The 23,063-nt window shown below is 34.8% G+C and overlaps 1 protein-coding gene across 3 annotated transcripts; it reads left to right on the top strand.

The window, feature by feature from the left end:
* The first annotated feature begins 6,217 nt into the window (after positions 1 to 6,217).
* Positions 6,218 to 23,063, top strand: LOC110097007. 3 transcript variants are annotated; one of them, XM_020823207.2, is made up of 2 exons: positions 6,218 to 6,435; positions 21,774 to 23,063. In XM_020823207.2, the coding sequence occupies exon 2, from the start codon at positions 22,184 to 22,186 to the stop codon at positions 22,856 to 22,858; it is 675 nt and encodes a 224-aa protein (XP_020678866.1). In that variant the 5' UTR covers positions 6,218 to 6,435; positions 21,774 to 22,183; the 3' UTR covers positions 22,859 to 23,063. The 3 variants fall into 3 exon arrangements, with proteins under 3 accessions (XP_020678866.1, XP_028552083.1, XP_028552082.1); XM_028696250.1 differs by lacking the exon at positions 6,218 to 6,435 and adding an exon at positions 10,797 to 10,932; XM_028696249.1 differs by lacking the exon at positions 6,218 to 6,435 and adding an exon at positions 15,835 to 16,030.

Genomic DNA, 23,063 nt, shown 5'->3' with positions numbered 1-23,063 from the left:
AGCCATACAATTCTTATGATAATGCACACACTACAGGAAAACCCGTTATTACCGGAGGACTAAATCCGCCGGAACACATAGATAATCCGACGGAACCTTAGGTTTCTGGCGCACGTTTCGGCGGAAATTCATACGCCGGTTTCGGTCGCGTCGATAAATTTTTCCCGACGAATATAATACGCCGGAAAACGTTCCGGCGCACGTACCGACGGATTACCGGCGTAAAACATCGGGTTGGTGCCGACGACTTGCAACCGATAAATTCCGGCGCCATATGCGACGGTAAGTTTCTGTCGGATTGTCCGCCGGTAAGTACCGGCGGATAAAACGCCGCAAGTTCGCCGTAGACAACCCACGGCTTTGTTTGCGGCGCAAAATCGGCGGCGGAACTGACGACGGAAGATGCGCCGGTAGTTACCGACGGAAGGAAGACGTCGATACGCACGATACAATTCGTTGTATCGTTCTTTACCGGCGGAATTTCCGACGGTTTCGACGCCGGTGACGTCGGTATCATTTCCGACGCAAGCTACGTCGGTCATATTTCGTTGAGTTTAAATACGCCGGCGCAATGTCCGCCGGTAACGTACGCCGGAAATGTTCCGTCGTAACGTGCGACGGAATTAGTTCAAACATTACTATACCGTCGGATTGGCCGGCGGAACCAGCGTCGGTAACGTTACGGCGTATGTTGCGCCGGAAATGTCGCCGCAAGATTTTCGTCGAACAATTCCGCCGTTGCCTGCGCCGAGAGTTATAGCGCTAATGCACCACTTTTTGGGGCACTTCTCAGCGACGCTACACCCGAAAGCACAACACCGTAGTGCTCCAAGAGGCAAATTTCGGGAAAAATTTAAAAATTCATATCATTCAAATGTATTGATGTTACATATGCATTAAGTGTTAATTTCAAGATGAATCAAACTTATTTAAAGTGAGCTGCCTTTGAGTCAATGATTGTCAATTTTAATTTTTGTTGATTAAATTAGAATAAGTTTAGAATTTATAACATACATATGTGCTATAAACATAATAATTTTGGATATAAAATGTCTCTCTTTTGGTCTCCTTTGGAGGTACAAGGATAAATTGTTTATAGGCATTGAGATGTGGCATACCCTTAGCAGCTAAATCAACCAACTAGTTGCAATATTCATACTGTTTTGCAGGGAGATTCAAGTGAGATTCCATGTGATTTTGGAGTAGAACAGATTTGATTGAATAGATCCTACCAATCGAGCTCTCATATTTTTGGGCATATAGTTGTATGACTGATAAACCTAATTAATACAAAATATGCAAGTGGTGGCTGAGTTTCAACATATCCTTATCATCTAGATGGTCTAGATGTGTAGGTTAGACATACTACAATTTAAGTAGGACTTGCCATGTTGAGAGTGCATAAATTGAGGTTTTCTACCATGAATACCCAATTTATGTTGTAATTCAAGCATGATTGTTTGGATTTGGTGTAACTCATGCTTCATTGTTGTGATCCACCATGCATTTTATATGTCATATTATTGGGATAGATTATTATGTGCTATATACGACCATAGAGAATTGTTCGATTTTATGACTATGAACAGTAAAATCACAGTTATTGTTCGCCACTACACTTTTACTGTCACTCTTGCACTTTTACTGTTCACAGTCATAAGACCGAACGGTTCTCTGTGTCCAGACTCCGCACATAATAATCTCTCCATTGTTGGCGCTATGTGAGGTAAAGAATGAAAAAAAAGTTATTAGTATATGTAATACTATAGATTTTGTCTTAATTTAATAAAGTTTAGAGTATTGGTGGCTCTTTAAAATGAAGGCATGAAATTTTAGCCTTTTTCACATGATAAGTGAACATCTTATGTTGCTAACAACTTTTCAAACATCAAGGTTTAGATAGGGACTGCTTTTTTTACTATTTTGCTTTTTAAACTGCAAAATTAATTCTTATATGGTCACTATTTTTTCATTAATTTCAAAAAAAGAAAAAAAAAACTAGAAAGTTGTTTTCTATAATAGCTTTAAAAAGTTAATTTCTCTACAACTATTTTAAAAAATGATAAAAAAGTTGTCCCATTTGTGATAACTTCTTATCACTTATAAATTTTCTTTTGTGCTAAAAATTTGTTTTCTACAACAACTTCAACAAAATATTTTTAAAAGTAGCTTTACACAATAATATTATAAGAAAACTATTTCTAATAAAATCTCAATATGAAAAAATGGTACTTCGAACAAACAAAAAATATTATTGGTAGAGCGAAAAATGATAAAAAAAAAATTTTACAATACAATAGGCACATCATGTACCAGAGTAAGAAAGTGAAGGTTTTACCTTTTGCAAAGCTAAGCACAAGTTGCTAGAATGACATAACTAATGGTGATTATTCAGTTTGGATCAATTGATTAAAGTGCTAATTATTTTATATTTAGGTTTTATTTGGGCCAGCTTTTATATATATTTTTTTATTATAAGGTAAACAAATGACAAAAATTAATATTATTTGAATAAAATGGCAAAATAATAATTAAGTAAATATTTTTTAAATTTTTTTGATAGAGAAATATAATAATATAAGTTGCCCAAAATAGAACTACATAAAGAGCAATCATAAAATGAAGAATCTAGCTTTAGAGTACAAACTAAAGAACCTTCCGCAATGGAGCATCAAAATTGTTTGAAAATTTGAGTGTCGTATGTTTTAAATAATATATGACAACATTTTTGCTACATCACTATAAAAATTTTCAACTAGCTAGGGTGGATATTGATAAAAGTACATGATTTAAATTTTGTATTATCCTCTTAATGACTATTCAAACTCTATTTTCAACAAATTTATAATCAAAATGAAATTTTTGATGAGATGAATTAATTGACATCAAACGTGTCTTGAATTGAATTTGAAGTGACCTAAATCAATTACTCCAACATTGCAAGAAACATTAAGACATTGTTTAATAGATCATTCAAGCTTCAAATATTGCATGCTTATAGTCAAAATGAACATTATGATTTCATCATCGACAACTATCACCACTCGATCATCATCACCCGATTGTCTTTTCTAGACTTTTGTCTTTGGATTGTTACGTTGTTGCCTTTTGGAAATTAACTTCGCATTTGTTGAGGCTCACCATCAACCGACATCAATGATTGTCATCTCTCTCGCCTTCTTTTATCAACCACAACTAACATTCATTAATATCATCTCTCACTACTCCAATACTTTTCACTACACTCATAGAAGAGTTAGCAATACATACTTGATAATTGCATCTTCTATAATTAAGAGGAAGTATAGACTTTTGTAATATTCACCTATTTAAAAGATTACTTCAATTAGTTTAGGTTCTAAGATTTTTCTCTTCATGAGTTTTTCACATAAAATTTATTGTGTCACTTGCGAGGTTGTCTTATATGTATGTGTACAGATCTTTGTGTAAAGACAAAAAAAAATTCTTACTCCACAACAATATTTATAGAGGTATAGCATGTGAAAGAATTTTGAAGAAAAAAAAAATCTTTTAAAGCTATTTGATTTGAATATTAAGGATGCAATGTAAAATGAAAACAAAAATGTTTTGCAAGATATTTGATATAAAGTAGAACCTATGCAAAATAATTTTATGAATAGTTTGAAATACCTCACAACAAGAAAAACAATATCAAGTCTTTATCCCACTACTTGGGGTTAGCTACATGAATTCTTTTTCTCTATTTTTGTCCTATTAAGAAACAAATTCTTATTAGATCTAAGTTTGAAATACCTCAAAAATTTATCTTTTGATCTTGTTGCGTGCCCGAATATTACCGGCGGTAGAGAGATATAGAGTTTAGCGCCATAGCTTTGTACGAAGATTCAACTCACATACATGTAAGAGAGAGAGGGTTGTAGCAACCATAAGAAACCAAAATTTTTTGTGGAAAACCCTAAATAGAGGGTAAAACTACGGGACCTTGTCCAGTTGAAATGATTCCACTAGTGTTGGTTGTTAATCAAAAAATAATGTCCTTCCCTGAGGGAAGGTGTTAGCTCAATGTAGCAAATATATACTATATAGGGAAGAATCAAATGATATGAGAGTTATCCTCAAGAGATTATTGACATGTTCATTTGGTTGGTAGGATTGTATTTAGGCGATAGATCGAGGTTGGAAATATCGTAATTAGTGGGCGACGGAGGTCATAATGATCGTAGTATGTGATGGAGGTCGAAAAGATCGTAATCTGGAGATAGTGATTGGATGGACTATAGTCGGAGGGCGACAAAGGTCAGTAGGATTGTAGTTAGGTGACGGAAATTGGGGGACTGTAGACCACAAGTGACGAAGGTTGAAAGGACCATAGTTAGGCAACAGTGGTTGGAAGACTGTCAATGGCGGGCGATGGAGGTCGAAAGGACCATAGTTAGACAACAGTCGTGGGAGGGACCGTAGATGGTGGGCGATGGAGGTTGGAAGGACCACAGTCAGACGATAATGATTGGAGGGACCATAAACAATGGACGCTGAAGCTTGTAATGGTCATTATCAAGTGACAATGATTGCAGAGACCATAGTCAACAGTCGATGGAGGTCGAAATAATCAAAAGCATGCAACAATGGTTAGAGGGACCATAGACGCAAAAGACAAAGGTCGGAGGGACCATAAGCCAATGACGGTGGTGGATGGACAGTAATTAGCGGGCGACGGTGGTCTAAAGAATCGTAGTCGGCAAGCGACGGAAGTTGGCCGAAGAGCCGACAGTGACAGCTGGACATAAGTTTGACGACGATGGTGGGGAGAAGGTTGAGCAATGGTGGTCGAGTTGCGAGGGTTCATCGGCTATGATATCGGGGTGGAGCTCCTTGATTCTTCAAGTCTCAAAACTATCTTAAATCCATAGCTAATGTTTTAGCCTTCTATAAAAGTCTCATCTATTTAATGTAGAAAAAAGAGTTTTATTTATATATTTTAAGAGTGACATGTCCTGTAAATATAAAAATGATTTGGGACAAATTTAGAATGTTCCATCGGACAACCCATGTTGCTTCCCTCGATCATGAAGCGTTTGTCAAGCATTTAAGTGCCATAATGATGTTAAAATTAAGCGCTATTGGGCTTGTTTGATTCGTCTCGTCGTGCCGCTCAATTCGATTATAAGCATGCCATATTTGAATATTATTTTATTATCCAATTAATGCTTTGAAGCTTTTAAATATGTTTTAGTTGTTTGATTTTGATCCATTTTGGGCTCGGATTGGACTAATTTTAGTGTCGTTGGGCTCGTTTCGTCAAGTTGTTCATTTTAATTATAAGTTTAATGAAATTTTTTTAGATTGTCCCAAATTTAATTTAGGAAGTTTCTAATTAATGTCTAAAGATTCATGCTAAATCAAGATAATTTTTTGTGACATATCAAATCTATTTTAAATTCATGCAAATTGATGAAATCTATGAAAAATTATCCTGTGCGGAATCCAAATCCCAATAAAAATGCGCCACATGCTGTACCGAGCTAATACCGAGCGGTACTCACTACTCAGCACTCGGTACCTAAACGTAAACCAGACGGTTCTTCCGGCTGGTATACGTACAAAATAATCTCTCGAAATCTACACTCATTGGGCCCCATTGCCCCTACCTATGACCTCTCATGCAATTATCAATCATGTAATTTATTATTATGTAATGAGACAAATAAGAATATCTCTTTCTAGAGAAAGCAACATATAAAATGTTTTAACAAATAAGATAATTTGGTTTATTTTTCAGATAACATCAGTGCCATATGTGTCTACAAATAATCCAACCTATTTTACAAAAAAAAATTCCACAATAAATTTCTAATTAATCTCAGCCATCTTAGCAATAAGCCAAAAACACAATTAATCGAATTTATAATCAGTTCTTTAGCGAGTATCGTACACACGCATTGAGTATGTGGGCCGACGTGCCCATATTTGTACCGATTTTGTCGAGGGACAACCATAATCGGCCCATTCAGTCGGAACGAATAATCGAGCGCTGGGGACCAGGCACGCTTATCTCAACCACCCATGCACAACATTAACCGTTGGATCGAATCTCCATCTCTGAACCCGGCCGACAGGCACCGCAGGGACAGCGGAGGCGAGCAAAACCACCTCGCTGTGTGAATATGAAATTACATAAATACCCTTAAATTGGTTTCGACTCCTCCTGTTATTCTTCACGCCCATTGCGTGCGGTCGGTCTTTTGTCCTACACGCTGCCCCCTCGCATAAACTCACCCCCACTCTCTCTCCTCCCCCTCTCCTCTATGTGTCGCTAGGTTACTTGCAGATCCAAATTCCCGGCTTAAAATCCCCGATGCAATTATATTGGCTTCTTTTTCCGCCATCATCGTCTTGTTCGATATGATCGAGAAAAGGGTTCGGTTGTAGAGGTTTTGATCGCGAATATCCAAGGTAAGGGGGCGCGCCTTTGGTGTTTATTTTTTATTGCGTTTTGTAGTAAGTTGTCTTATCGACGGTTTGATATTTTTTGAGAGGCGATCGAGCTTTTCATATGTGTATGGTGTGGTGGTTCAGCGTCTTTTGGCCGGCAAACCGAATTCAGGGTTTTTGTTGATTTGGTCACTGAGTACGGGGAGGTTTTGGATATTTTTGTTTGAACTTCGTTGGTTAAATTAGGGTTTTAAATTGATTTGTCCTCCTATGAAGAATTCTGCAATTAGACTAGGTTTTAATAAATAATCCTGGTTGTATTTTTTGCAAGTACTATCGATGCGTTGATGTTAAAAGAAATAGATTCAGGGACAGTATTTTCTCTTTCCGCTTCATGTATCTCTTGTTTAATGCGGAAATATGGCAGAATGGAATATTGATCATTTAATTTTGCGTTTTTCATATTTACAAAGGTAACATAAATAGGAAAAGCATTCAAAACGATGCACCAATCATGGATTTGTTTGGATTGGGATTACTTGTGAGAGACAAATCATAATATCACCTTATTGGTGAATTCATTCCGCATGCTTTATGGTTCTTAAAAAAATAGGTTTACTTACAAGCTCCGTCAAGTTTGTGCAAATATTAAGGTACAATATCTAGATTGAAGTGTTGTCATCTTGAATATTTGTTCAATCTATTACTGGCTGTTTAGTCCAATGTAGCTATTTGTAAAGATGCAATTACTATTCGGAATGATCAATAGAGATTGCAGTTTTTTTTTTCATCTTGTTTAAAATTACCCCAAAACTAGATATTAGCCATCAAGCCTTAAATTGACTTCTCATAGCAACTTCTTCATACATAGTACATAATCAAATTAAATAAGAGAAATGTATTATTATAATAATATGTCTCCCATTCAACTAACCAAATAAACCATTGTGTTTTTCTTGCAATGAAAAATGAGAGCGAAATGGTGTAACAATATCTTCAATTTAATTTTTGTCGGGGAGAGTTTCAAAATGGTTAATTTTTTTTTTCATATTGGTTGACATTTAAGTTGACATTATTTATTTCATTAGAAATGTCATATAAGGCGTGCTACTATTATCATTGACATTATCATAATGATTTAATATTTATAGTTGTATTTATGTATCATTATTTTTCATTCATTTAATTTATCAAAGGAAACAAAAAATTATATTCAAAAGTACAAATAATAAAAGGAAATTGTCAAGAAGACTCTCGGGAACTAGCATATTGACCTCCACTTTCAATGGTTGATGATACTTATGCTTCAAACAGTTAGGAGTTGACCTTAATTGTTCGGTGAGAAGAAAGGTAGGCTGGGAAGAGAAAGTTTCTGCTGTAAAATGTTTTCTCAGGGGAGATTGTCCAGTCTAACCCTTTAACAAAATTCATGATTCCTCACTTGGGCTCATATAAGAGGAAGATGGATCCATTCGACTGTATCACCTATTTTAAGTTGCTGATGGTTCACATTTATTATCTGATCATTGAAGAATCTTTGTTCATTTCTATGAATGTTGTGGTGACTTTTCTAGTCCTTAGAAAATTGCAAAGTTTCTCTTCTAGATAATTCTACTTCTTCCTTTTTGTTGTTGCAACTGCACTAATCTCAGTATTATACTTCTTTGTATTGATATGACTATTGGCAAATTCCAACAACTCGTTGAAGTCTCTAGCTATTGCAAGTTGAATGTACATTTGAAATGTCACTATGGCAAACCTTCAGTTAGAATGGCTTAGGTCACATGCGGCTCTATATCATTCATATCCTTCATCTCTTTCTAGAATTAGGTCATGAAGCTCCTCATTGACTCGCTTGGCTCTTATCTCATTTACAGCTAGTCCTGTGAATTCTTAAGAAGTTTTCCTGCAATGACAAATTGAGTGATAAACATTCTCTTGAATTTGGTTAATGAAGTGATCATGTTGATTGGAAGATGCAAGAACCACTTTAGAGGCGATTTTTTAAGATGGTGAAGAATAATCTACATTTTAATGCATCATCAATGTCGATCAATGAGGCTATCAACTCGAAATATGCGACATGGTTGGCTGAACACTTTTTTCTCTTGTATAAATCTAAGTGATGAATTTTGAACTTTGTTGGAGGCTAAACCTTAACAATCACCCTTAAGAATCATTATCAGTAACAATTTCCTTTTTCAGCCCGTTTTCTTCTTGATGAAGAGTCGAGATGAACTCCTCATTGTTGGGTGACGAGTCTCATCAGCCACAGGAGTAGAGTTTAATGCTCCACCCCCAAAGAGTCTTCTTCTCTTCATCACACAATCAGAAGAATCTGCCGGCAACTCTACCTCATGAATGATTCTTGAAATTTAATTTTAGTGCTCCCTGAACCATTCTCGTAATTCTTTCATCAAATTTAGCAAGTTGCCTAATTTTAATGAATTTCTAGTTGTTTTCCTTATTAACATATTTTTCTCCCCCTTTGTGTTGCTACTCTACTTCATGAAGTACTCATCTAGTTGTAGCATGCTTCGTGTTCATATCGTCTTTTAGGATGTTGTATTTAAAATTGACCATGAAACACACCAAATTATGCTGAGCGAAAAGATAATATAGAAATTGAGAGAGCAAGAATTCGAGTTTTAGAAGCTTTGAAATTTTTGTAAAATATCTTTAGTGTAGGAAATTTCTTAAACTGAGCTCACCCCTTGACTGCCTATTTATAGATTTGGGTTGGGGATTGAACATTATAAAATTAGCTACATAAATGGCTATACATAAAGTAAGAGAAAAATACTAATATCGGATAGCCTAATTAAAATATCTGATTTGAGGAAGTTCTCTGTCAGGCTAATAAGAAATCACTGGCCAAGTGTTTATGGGCGGATGAGTAGCCTGATAGTCAATCAATAATTTTCCATATGAAGAAAGTCTCCCACTTGAGTAATCGCTAGGGCCGACTTGATATGTTGTACTCATCTGGTTGGAACGAGTTGATTTGTAGACTGGTAAGTTTCTTTTGAGCCGAGATTGAGTAGATCGAATTGACTTGAATCGGGCCAATGTGGCTTGAACCAGCCCGACTTGGTTTGAATCAGGTTGACTTGGCTTGAACTGAGCCTACTTGGATTGAATCCGACCAATTGGATATTCGAAGGTACAATATCCTTTTTGTAGTGAAAGATGTATTTTTTTAAAAGTTTTATATTTAGAGTCTCTTAGTTTCAATTTCTTTGTAAACAAGGACAATATAAATTATCTAATATGCTATATATTATTTTAATGCTATTCTTTCTCTCCTTTCTCCTCACAATCCCTTTGCCTATTTGATGTCAAAACCTCCTTCGAAGATATCATATAGAGATTGCTAATAGGATCTTGTAATGATTTGAGAGGTTCTCATAGTTTGCTCCAATGGACTTGTCTAGAAAGCCAAGCAAGAAAGGGGGGCTATAAATCCTCAAGAAGGATTTGATTTTCAATTTTTTATGATCATTTGTCTAATCTCCCATTGTTAGGATTTAAGGAGTTATGATTTGTCTACTTCTTTTGAGAATTGCTATGATGTTTGTTATTTATTTCCTTAATTTTGATGTGTTATTTGCCTTATTATTTTGAGATTTACTTTTAACTGTCTTATTTATGACCTTTGTATGTTTAATCTCCCATTAGGGAAAACAATTAAGTAATCTAGTTATTTCTTTCAAACTAGCCCCAACATTTATGTTCGTCCCTTTCTCATCTTTCAGTTTTATGTATTCAACAACCTTAGATGACTTCCAACCATTGAGTCATCTGTGGTGTGCCTCTTGGAATGTCATTGAGACCTCCCAGGCCTCTACCTTCTTCTAATAGCAATAATTAATCAACTGGGATAACAAGATCAAGAAAGTTTTGTTTTGCTTATTTGCAGTAAGGATTTTGCTTAAAGAATATCGTATTATGCATTAAACATCTCTTGGAATTGTTGAGATTGGGGTTAAATTTAGTATTAGAGCATAGATTTTGGCTTATAGAAGTACGGGAAATCATGAAAAAAAGTAAGCGAATGTTTACCCTAATTTCACTTAAAATTTTGAGACCAGTCAACATTAAGAATCAACAAGTAGTCAAGAGACCATAAATTGTAACTCACAAGATTACTACATTCAGAAGGGATATTGAAAGAGTTAGAAGAATTTGGATGACATGCTTCACACCTTTTTGGAATGAATCATTCCCCTATTGATTTTAGTTTTGTTATGCTTTTCCTACATGAAATGATAGTGGGGTTGAAGAAGATTGCTTTTTTTTTGCCATTGACTCTACTCAACTCAACCAATTATTGCAGATATGTACATCTTTTTCCCAAGAGGTAAAGGGAATGCAACAAAAAAAGGTTGTGGAACATGAATGATCATTGGTTGGTGCAATTTTTCTACGAAATTAGATGATGTGTCGACATTCTCCACTTGAACTGGAGGAGAGATCTGATAGCATATAGCCAATTTGGTGTAGCAAGAGACCATCTAGGTAACTCGTTTGTCATGTTGATATCCAATAGTGCTAGTTCCAATGAAAGATGGCAATAGATGGATGTGCATAGACTATAGGGCGCTAAATAAATTCACTAACAAATTATTGCTCAATATCGAGGAGTCAGATGATCAACCATTTACAACTGTCAATATATTTCTACAAGCAGGATTTCAACTTGGCTACCACCAGCTTTAGTTCGAAAAGAGAATACTTGGAAGACATTTATCTAGATATGATAATGTTTATGCGAATAACAGTTGATTCTATTTGGATTGTAAAGTTAGTGACATTTATGTTAGTAATGCATGTTATACTCCATCCTTTCCTAGATTAACTTGATATTGCCTTTCCTAGATTAATTTGCTATTGCCTACTTTGACAACATCGTGGTGTATAACAAAAGTTGGGAGGAGCATTTATAACAATTGGAGTATGTTATGAGGCTTTTAGAATATGCCAAACTCATACTTAATCTAAAAAATATGAGTTTGGAGCCTTAAACTTGTTTGTCTAGATTTCATTGTAGGTGGAGGTTAACTTCAGTTAAATTCATACTAGGTGATAACAATCCAAAGATGCATAGGACACATGCACTTTTGAAGTTTGAAGTTTCAATGGAGTTTGCCAATATGTGCATGTTTATTCATGATTTTTTAATGTTGTTTGTAAATTTGCAGGATTTTTTAGGTGTTGGCTTCCCTTTCCCGTGGGAGAAGAAGCTAACTCCTTTTAATTGCTAAAAAAAATCAAGGAGTTACCATTACAAGTCCTCAACTTGCCGTGGTCATTTGAGTTGGGAGATAAATATATTTAGTTATGCTATTTTCACATCCTTGTCTGAGAGGCCCGATTAGTAGCTTGCCATTAGGTGATGTTGCAAGGAGCTCACAAAATTATTCTACCTATGACAAGGATTTTGTTTGCCATGCATTAGGCTTTAAAACATTGGATGTACAATTTGGTATATTAGTTGATGTTCTTGCATATAAATCATCAATCAATATATTATATGTCGACTTAATTAAATTTGTGGCTAGTGCGGCACATAATATGTATAACTACTAACTATAATAGTTTAATCCAGTGATCAAATATAATAAGGGTGGCATACATGTTTTCGATGTATCACCAACACTTCATTACTTTTCATTATTATGGAGGTCTTGGCTTTGTACCAAGTGGAGTACAGTATTTTGTACTCAATAAATCTAAATTTTAAGGAAGCCTTGGAGGTTATTGGCCAAGGTAGAGTAGTGTCTTATAGCTCTTTGGATGTGCTTATCTACCAGGAGGATAAGCTAATGTATAATGTAGGATATTGATTGATTGACATGGATATAAGAGATGCACGCTTGGATAGGTGTGATGACAATTTGGTGTGGAGAAAACTCTTCAAAATTTGAATCATTGTGTTTATTTGCCAAAATGGCTCTGATGCGTAACAATTCATAAAAAGTTGCATTTTTTGCAGTATTATGAAGCTGTTAAATGGAAAGGTGGGCTTTTGCAAACCCTTCCAATACCTAGTCATGCTTGAGAACCCATCTTAGTAATGAACTTCTTAGGAGGACTATTGGAGAATAAATGAGGGTTTATTTATCTTTTCATCAATGTTGATGGTTTCAGTAAGATGGCGTTTTAAATTTCTTGCAAAAAGACTATCATAAGAGAGTAAACAACATGCCTGATTTTTCTTCGTGTATGGAAATACTTCAGATTGCCGACCAATATGGTTTTTAATTGGAACAATTGCTTTTAAAGTAATTTTTGAAGATGAGCTAATAAACATGAAGCTAAAAAGTTTCAGTATAAGATGGGTTCTCAAGCAGGTAAACCCAATGCCAGTTGGCACATGAGGACGGGGCAGTACTTCTACAAGGAGTTCTAGAACACAATTACAACTATTCCAGATTCACAGGCAATAAGTTAATTACTCAGTCATTCCCTAGAACTTCCCAAGGAAACCCCAGGGCCCTATTTAACAAATTATGTTTTAGCAAACTCAGGGTGGGTAGGTGCCTAGGTCTTCCCAGTGGAACCTAGAGGATATAAAACATTTATTGGTAAACAAAATTGAAACGCCCAGGGCAGGTTCCACACAATTTTGATTATCCGGGCACATTTGGTCGGTCCAATGAGGTTAATTCCTCTAGAGCTAGTACATTATCAGGAATAGATTCCCCAGGAGACCAGATCCCAGGCCCTACTCCAAAGGTATGCCAGATTCATAATATTTCTCAAGAACCCATGAGCCTAGTCTACAGAGGATCAATCACTCAATACATTGGGGCATATCATAGGTAGTATCCAAACTACTGTACCTGAACAGCTCATTTCTCTCAGGTTAGGGAGGAACATGCCGAGCAAGTTCTTGCCTCCTCTTCCTCTACCTATCTCGGGTAAGCTACATCCATACAGAGTATAATCCTCTGATTTACTGTATTAGGTACGGAATCTTAGTCCCAAGAGTTCTGCAGAAGCGGGCTTAGAAAGGGCGGTCCTATATCAACTTAGTTGATAAAGGCAGGTAGTACGACTGATTTTCAAAAGCTATCTTAATCACGACGTTCTTAAAGGTTGTAGAGCCTACACTTAGTTTCAAAAAGGTTGGTATTAGCATTAGCACTCGTAAAGGTAGAAAGGTAGATATGTAAATAGCTTAGTCCTTGAACTAGGGATAGGGCCTATTAATCAAATTCCAAGAGAGTAGCAGTACTGTACTAGTGAAGGAGGAAATTGTAGTCCCAACGGATTCAATGAAGCTATGCCTTTTTCCTCTACTTAAGGACTAGAAGGATATTCATTCCATATCCGCGTTTCCATTGCCGTCAATAAACACTGGCCTCTTCACCATATGAACATTTCTTACTTTTCCCTTTAGTACGCTAGCCTATAGAGAACTTCAGTAGGACCGTAGCATCAATGCACCTTTTCGTCGTCGATACTTATTTACGTTGTATGATGAGATACCGTAGTTGGCTTCTGTTAGCACAAGAGATAGATATGAACAAGGATAGGTGAATTTTGATTGGATACTCACCATTACGCTGTCAACTTTAATATTTGCTCAGTCAGCCTTCCAACCGGAGTTCCGACTTCACTTTCGGTAGTCTCGTTACGCAACGAGTGAACGATCTTGCCCATGTCTTTCAGCCAGTCTGTCTACAACAGGGGATTCATACAATCAATTTGAAGTCAGCCTATACCTATAAGGACTGAGTTCACACCCCTTTCAATCAGGCATTATTTTACCTTTTTTGCTGATGGTTAGATAAAAGTAATGAATGTAAGAATGATTTGTAAATTTCTTGGCTATAATTTTCAGCATTGGAAGAAATTTGATATGATAATATCCTTTGAGTATAGATGACCTTCAATTCAATGATACATATATCAAAGATAAAATTCTCTTTTGAGGCCTACCTAAGCTTTCTGTTTCAAAGTTTGTTCGATTTGAATTTTTCAGTGGTTTTATTAGAAGACGTCGATAGCAAATCAAGAAGTATGACGAGTGCAAAGATTCTTTAAAGGATTATGAAAGATCCATTAGGAGATGGAGGATTGTTTTAAAATGTCACATCTAAAATAGAGGTTAGAAAAATCAAACCAATTTGGTTTGGGTTCTAAGTAATTCATAATACTAGTGTTATTGTGTTTTGATTGGACCCGCATCCATATATATAAATCAACTCTATTATCAATTCAACAAATTAATATTTAAGCCTTCATTGTTAGACGGTGAATAGTAGTACAAATGGATGTTTCCTTTTATGAAAGATCTTAACATCCAGTTGGGCAGTCTATTATATAATTGTATGAGGGATATGAAGATCATCTCGACATGAGGTGGATTAAGGAGACTTCTGCCAATAACTGATAAACTCTCAAACATGCAAGTGAAATTCTAAAAGATTAATACTCTTCTCTCATCTCCAATTTTTAGGAGCAAATGAGCATAAATAGGGGGTGGGGAGCTATGACGTCGGAGAATTGCAATATATTGCCTAATAGTAGGGGTGTCAATTTTGGGTCACGTGTTGGGTTCGGGTCGAACACGAAACTTACTTGGCACTATTCGAGTCAACCCGAACCCGACCCATTTTTGCAAACGGGTCGATTTTTCGGATCCGAACCCAACCCGCTTTGGGTCCGGGTCAACTCGACACCACCTGAATGGCCCGGGGCCGACAAAAAATTGCTAGTTTTCGGATAAAAAATGTGTAAATATCCAATTTTTGGGTAAAAAATGGGTTAATCTTGGGTTTTAGGTCAAAACAGTTCAATTTCAGGTTTCTGGTTCAACCCGACCCGGTTTTTGAAACGGGTCGATTTGTTGAACCCTGACTCATTTCGGGTCCGGGTTGACCCTAACCCAGAATTTTTGGGTCGGATTCGAGTTTGATTTCTGGTCGTGTCAAATATTGACACCCCTATCTAATAGTTGGTCGAAAAGGCCAAGAGAGAGGGCCTTGTCAATCCTACCCAGAAGAGTTCAATTTATATTTATTTTGTTTTTAATTATTTGCTTTCTTATTTTGAAAAAAATTATTAGGTTTTTTATTTGATATTCGATGTTGAGATTTAGTGGTAGTTTCTTTATTTAGGATCCTTGTAAGTTAATTTATTTCCCCATTTGGGCAAAGAATATGGTCAAGTTCTTCTCCTAAAACCAACCGTAATATATATTATAATATTATTGTTCCCTACTCTCCTTTGGATTTTCTGTGCTATGGCTTTTTGGATGAATTTATGCTGCCAAGCTCTCTTCGGCATTCAGACGTGTTTACATGACATCAACATGCTTATCATTTGGTTCTTCCAATGGCAGGAGTGGATCAACAAGGAATGGTGAGAGCAACATGAATCTGTTGTTTCCATCTCGAATCAAGTATGATGCTTGAAGAAAATCAAGCATAATGCTTGAAGAAAAACAAGTGATGCCTTCAAACATATCTTAGGTGTTCAAATTTGAGTTCTCTCGCTAGTTGATTTGGGTTCCTTCATGAGATCCACACATGGGATCCTATCGTAGGAGAGCTCTTGCAAAGATCTTGTTGTCTGGTCCACTAAATTTAGTTTTAGGTGGCTAATGGTACTTATCGTAGAACTTTTTTGGTTGAGCAGAACTTTTTTTTTGTTGATTAATATAATTAGGTTGAATCATAACTAAATATAGGGTTGACAGTGTGAGACCTCGTTCCCTTACTGTTCCTCTCTGACTTGGATTTTCCTCCCAGGATCGTCCGGAACGATAGTGAGAGATCAGAACTTTTTTTTTGTTGATTAATATAATTAGGTTGAATCATAACTAAATAGGGTTGACAGTTAGCGCTAAATATCTTTGTTGCATCATGCTTGGGTGGATATGTATTTATTGTATTAGAACCTGATAAATATACATTGGTTTTAGGCCACCCAACATAAAAACTTGGGCTTCTCCCAAAATCAAATAAGTATATGATGGACCAGTTGAGCCTATGGGTCCCACTAGGGTGGGCTGCGTGTAAGAAGAGCAAAGAGGATTAATTCCACTTTAATTACTTACCATAGAAAACTAAAATTGGTAAGGAATTAACAAAGATTTATTTAGGGAAAGATTGCTAATTTGAATTCAAATTTGGGAGGGAATTAAGAAAGGTTTATTTAGGGAAAGGTGACTGATTTGAATTCAGATTTGGGAGGGAATTAAGAAATGTTTATTTACGGAAAGATGACTTATTTGAATTAAAATTTGGGAGGGAATTATGAAAGGTTTATTTAGGGAAAGAGGGCTAATTTGAATTCAAAAAATCACCTTGCTTTTTTTACATTTTATTTGCAAGAAATTGGAACTAGGTGATTTTTTTAATATCAAACTTCAAAATTATTTCCCCCCTTCATGAAAAGGTCTATGTAGAGAGGCTTTTACAAATTTCCTAATATTAAATATTGTATTACATGTCCTTGATTAAGCTTGCATGTTTTATTAAGGACAAAGTTGGATAAATTATACTTTGAGCTGAAAGGTTACCTTTATATAATTGCTTCATTCTAATAATCTTCTAAGTTTTCATTTGTTTATCTTATTTTTGAGTTGAGGGGTCTGATAATGGAGGTGAATGATATGAAAAAAAGAATGATTAAATGAGATTAAGGGGCAAGAACCTATTTAAAAACATTGCTATAAATGGAAAGGTAAAATTTTTTGTGACGACTGATTATTTATATTTTTTGAGGTGTTAGTCTTCATACCTTGCATGATAGATGCTAATTGGAAGTGCGAGCTTAAATAAACATGGCACTTAGTTTTTTTAAATATCTCGATTTTATCACTTTAGGCCCATTTGGTCATACTAATGGACCAAAATCAAATTTATCATGCTATAGAGGTAATATTTATTAATTATTCACCCAGGATTCTCATAGAATTGAAAATAATGATTGAAGGGTTTGTGAACTGCAAGAACAAAAGGGCCTAGTTAAGGCTTCATTTGGGACGGCTTTTTTCATTGCTTGTTAAAGTAAGAAATTAAAATTTTGTATTAGAAAACTGTTTTAAGAAGCAGTAAAAAAATCGTTCCAAATGAAGCCTAAATCTAGATTGAACCAGACTTTATTTGTACCTCTTGTGGTTGATTGCTTTTACAGTGTTAAATAAAGCCCATGAATGAGAAAATTAGGTATAGTTGTCAATTTATTGTGTTGAAATAACTAATCCAACAGGTTTACACATCCCATGGTAATAGTTGTCCTTAATAGTTCAACATAGCCTCAAACATCAAGTTTTTCCACAAAAAATGAATATGATGTGTATTTGAAATCTAAATCTGACATCTTCTACACAAATAAGGAGCGGCAACAATTAAACCAACTTAAATGTTGCGTTGCACTATATTTTTTTATTATATTAGGCAACCTTCTAGAATCTAGATTTTCTCTTGACCTAAGGAATCAATCCACTTATGCTATGTTAGATAAGTTAGATCAGTTCACACTTCACATACCATCCAATATCAATCTTCAACTTGCACTTTTAGACCCGAATCCTTGTTAAACCCTTAAATTTTCTCTAATTGAGTAGGGTTATAATTCCTATTGACCCGAGGAACCCATACAGTTAAGCTATGTTGGATCAGTTAGATCAATTTGCATGCCATCCCAACTCATTTTGGACCTTACAATTCTAGCCCCTAATCCCCATTCAACACTTCAAATTTCTAGAGCAAAGATTGTAAGAGCATAGGCAAACGATGAAGGTAATAAGAAAATTATTATTTATGAGAAATTATTTAATTCGTGTTTTCAGGAAGAAATAAATTGGGAAGAGCAAAATCATGTAATATGTATATTATAGATTGATTGTGACTTGGTGTTTGTTTTGATGAAGATGCATAAAAGTAAAGCGTAAGTCAAGATGATAGAGACTTATGGGAATTTGGGAAGTTATGGGGTATATTGCAGTGATTTGGTTGAGAAATCCTTTCAAAAATTTGAATATTAAGAGAATATCAAATGATTAAAAGAATTTTATTAACAATATTTAAGGATGAAGAAAATTTTCAAGATTATATCAATTATTGAGGAATCAAATTTATGTATTTTACAATGAAATTATGGGATAGATGAATAGAGTATAAGCTTTGAATAAATACATCAATTTGAGAGAATCAATTTGGTTTCATGAAAATCTACTATTTAAATAATGCTTCTTTTTTTGAAGACAATGAATTGAAAAGTGTAGAGAGCAAAGAAATAAGCTTCATATGATTTTTATTGATCTTGAGATGACAGATATTGGAGTGCCTAGATAATTGGTATGCACATTAAGGTAGAAAAATGTGTTTAAAGGTATGTTGAGCTTATTAAAGATATACATTGACTACTATTAAAAGTAGCTGTGAAGTAAGTGACCAAAGAGTTCCGAATTGTGATGCATTAACGATCAAAATTTATTCCAAATTTTTTTATTAGTTAAGTGGATGCTTATAAAGTGTATTCTAAGTGAGATTCCCTTGTTTATGTTTTCTATTAGATGATATTTCTAATTATTGAGGCATCTACTTAAAAAAGTGAAAAGTTAGAATAGTGAAGAAAATGTTTAAAATTAAATGACCTAAAATTAGTAGAGCAAAAATTTAGATTTTAATATACAATTTTAGTTGGTATGATTTAAGAACTATGATTCAATTTTATGAACTATGATTCAATTTTATAAGGAGATAAAATAATATTTGGGTGTAATAGGTTTAAGTATCTTGGATCTATTAAGACAAAAGAATGAAGATTTAGGCTCCTTTTAGGACGGCTTTCTTACTGATTCTTAAAGTAGCTTTCTGTTACAAAAAATAAACAGAAAGCTGTTTTAAGAAGCAGTAAAAAAGCCGTTCCAAACAGAGTTCAGGCTGCATTGATAAAATTTGGAGCAGTGCCTCTATAGTAGTATGTGATGGGAGTATAATATAATTGAAATTTTAATGTAGATTTTATAAAATAACTAGGATGATGATATTATATGGATTTGATTGTTGGCAGTAAAAAATTGTTGACAACTAAGTTGCAGATGGCTGAAATGAGAATGTTTTGATTCGTGAAATAATTAGGAAGGAGAATTAAATGAAATATTATATTAGAGGAGCTGTTATAGAGATATGTACTAAAGATTAGGTACTTGAAAATTGACTTACGTGGTGGGGGCATGCACAACAAGTGTAGAAAATGCAGCTATTTGACAAACTTATAAAGTTTGTGTTGGAAGATTTTTAAGGAATGCATGTAACGTAACATGGATATAAGTTTTCAACTAGATTTGCAAAATTAGTATAAAAATAGCCGATACTCAGCAGGAAACAATTATATATTTTGAAAGAGAGTTCAATGCCCCAAGAGTTGGAGATTTGGCGTCTTTGCTACAATTCTTATTATGAAGTGATATTTATTAGAATAGGGAAAGCTAAAATCAGAAACCATATGTCCTTTCAACAGGCAAACACATGCTAAGATTTTTAGTTAATGTGAAGAAATGCATATTTTAATTTAAATTAGCTTCAAAGAATTATCAAAATAAACTTTCAAGCCTTTAGCATATAAAAATTGAGTGCACTGACTTATGAATATAACTTTTTGTACATTTTATAGCTATATCATGGTGAGTGAAAAAATATTTAATGGCTTACACATGACATTAAATTTAAAATCAGTATATTTAGCTACTTTATCAAATTGTTAATTACTGTATTATATTCCAAACAATTCAAATTTCAAAACCTTCATTTATTTTATTTAACTATCACGTGAAATTTTTGGCAAATACAGATTTAAATATTAATTTATTTGTGTTTGAATTCATTTTTATTTTAAATCTTAACTAGTTATGTCAACCTATAATCCTGTTGAACTTTATTTTTCTTATTTTATTTCCCTTGCAATTTTTGGAAATGTGGCTGGGAGGATTCATAAAGCTGATCTCAAATAATTGGGATAAAGCTTATTATGATGATCAATCTAAATAATTGAGATAAATCTAGTTATGCCCATATCTTTTTGCTTTAGTCATGGATATTCTCACTAGACATTTGCAAGAGGTTGTACCTTGGTGTATGCTTTTTGCTGATGATATTCTTCTTGTTGATAAGACTAGAGAGTGAGTTAAAGGTAAATTTGAATTATGAAGGTCAACCTTAGAGTCTAAAGGCTTTCGTTTGAGTAGATCTAAAACTGAATATATGGAGTGTAATTTTAGTAATAGTAGATCTAGTGGAGGGATTGTGACGTTGGGTGATCAAGTAATGAATAATAGTACGCGTTTTCAATATATTGTGTCTATTGTTCAGAATGATGGTGAAATAGATGGGGATATTATCAATATAATTCAAGCTAGATGGTTGAAGTGGAGGATTGCATCGGGTTTGTTGTGTGATTGAAAAGGCCCTCTCAAACTTAAGGAAAAATTCTATAAGATGGTGGTCAGACCTGCAATGTTTTATGGTGCAGAATGTTGGTCATTAAAAGAGAAGCATAATATTAAGTTAGTGTTGCAAAGATGAGGATGCTCAGGTGGATGAGTGTCTTTACTCTTAGAGACAAGATGCAAAATGAGCATATACGTGAAAGGGTTGGAGTAGCTCCAGTGGAAGATAAGATTAGTGACATATGATTTGGTCACATAAAACGGCGGCTTTCCGATGACCCGGTTAGGAAAGTAGCTGTATTATATTTGATTTATGTTAAGAAAGTTAGAGATAAACCTAAAAAGACTTGGTTAGAAAATATTAGAAATGACCTTTCCTTATTAGATTTAAATGAGATTTAACTCTTACCAAGATACAATGGAGAAAAATGATTCATGTAGCCGACCCCACATAGTGGGATAAAGGCTTGTTGTTGTTGGCTGGGAGGGTTCATAAAGCTGATCTCAAATAATTGGGATAAAGCTTATTATGACTATCAATTTAAATAATTGAGATAAATCTAATTATGATAAAGAATAATAATGGCAACCTTTATTTTTGTAGCCTTCAAATCTGCTGAAAAAAATAAATTGACATCAAATTTGTAGCCTGCAAATCCTCTAAAAAACCAAACTGACTTGATGTTATATATCAAAATCTAAATGTGGCTCCTTGACATAACAACACGAAATTTGATCACGTAGAGGAAGTTGTCATTGCTTCCATGTTGTTCCATTGGTTTTATTTTTAGATTACTGATTATATAAATTGTGCAAAATCTTGTCCCCCAATTTTACTGAATTTTTTCTGTTTCTATCATCTTCTGCAAGTCTTTATATGGAATAAGTACACTCCCAGATTTTTGAACCTAACTAATTTTTTTTTTTGTTATTATTATCATTATTGTAGTAAATTGGCCTTATGAGCTGTTGGGTCGCACATCTTAAGTTTTGCTGCTGTTGGAAGATTCAGAACTTTCTGGCAAGGATTGACTAATATGGGCTATCGCGTGCGATCTTGTGATAAAGTTGGAAACCAAGCCATTAGAGATGCATCAATCAAGGTCTTTTATTTCTCTCTTATGCTTTCTCCTGTTGTGTCGGTTTGGGACTGCACCATTCGCAAGATTATGTACTCGTTCAGGCCTGAATGGGTGTAGGAACTGAGGTTCAGTTAAAATAGTCCAGATCTTGAGAAAAATTTAGATCTCATCAAATATAGGTTTTACTTTTTGTGAGGTGCCATAGGATTTTTTCTCTTATAAGTCGATCCTTTTAAAGGCAATAAGTTGAAACCAATTGCTGGCTAAATCATTAGTCATGGATAAACTGGGAAGGAAACAAGCTCCAATAGGATTAAGGAAGGAGAAAAAGAAACAAGTTAAAGATGAAGTTGACCGCTTGAAGCAAGCTGAAAAGAAAAAGAGACGTTTAGAAAAAGCTCTTGCTACTTCTGCAGCCATTCGTTCTGAGTTGGAGAAGAAAAAATTGAAGAAAATGGAAGAACAACAACGTTTGGATGAGGAAGGTGCTGCAACAGCTGAGGCTGTAGCTCTACATGTTCTTATAGGAGAAGATGCAGATGAATCATCCCTAATTATGCGTAATAACATTAAAAGATTTAATTCTTTTGAGAATTCTAGCAATCTTGGCCACTTGATGGATCACCACAGCTCTGCAAAATATTCCATAGGAGAAACAGGAAGGATTTCTTACGCATTTGCGTCCAGAAATAAATGGAATGATTTGGCCAATGGAATGCCATTTTCATCCGGATTGCATGGCAGAGATCTCCATGCACCTTATTATGAAGAGCTGGAGCTTGGCGTAGAGGATTCAGCAGGCCTAATTGCAGCACACGCAGTTTCATCATTGTGTATCACAGACAACTCACAAAACCTTTTCCCTGGTCAAAATACAGCAACAAATGTTATTAACAGGATGGTTCCAGGCCATGATTTTGATAGCAATTTTAGACTTTTCAAGTATTTTTAAGCATACAGAGGGTCTTGTATAGAACAGAGGTAAATGCGACATTTCTTTTATGATTATATATTTCTTTCCCTGAATGTTAAAACTTAATGTATGTCTTCGAATGTTTGGTTTGTTTGAAGGAGCTTTCTGTGTTTGTGTGTAAGATAATTTTAAAAGTGTTTTGGAAAGTGGCTTTCCTCTGTTATGATAAGTTCTGCTTTTGGTC

This window comes from Dendrobium catenatum, unplaced genomic scaffold, assembly GCF_001605985.2.
Source record: "Dendrobium catenatum unplaced genomic scaffold, ASM160598v2 fragScaff_scaffold_725, whole genome shotgun sequence".
In the NCBI taxonomy this organism is placed as follows: Eukaryota; Viridiplantae; Streptophyta; class Magnoliopsida; order Asparagales; family Orchidaceae; genus Dendrobium; species Dendrobium catenatum.
Note: the sequence above shows the minus strand (reverse complement) of the source record. Positions and strands in the feature narration are given on the sequence as shown.

Coding starts and splice junctions, on each gene's coding strand:
- LOC110097007 (XM_020823207.2), top strand. CDS start 22,184: ATGGATAAACTGGGAAGGAAACAAGCTCCAATAGGATTAAGGAAGGAG.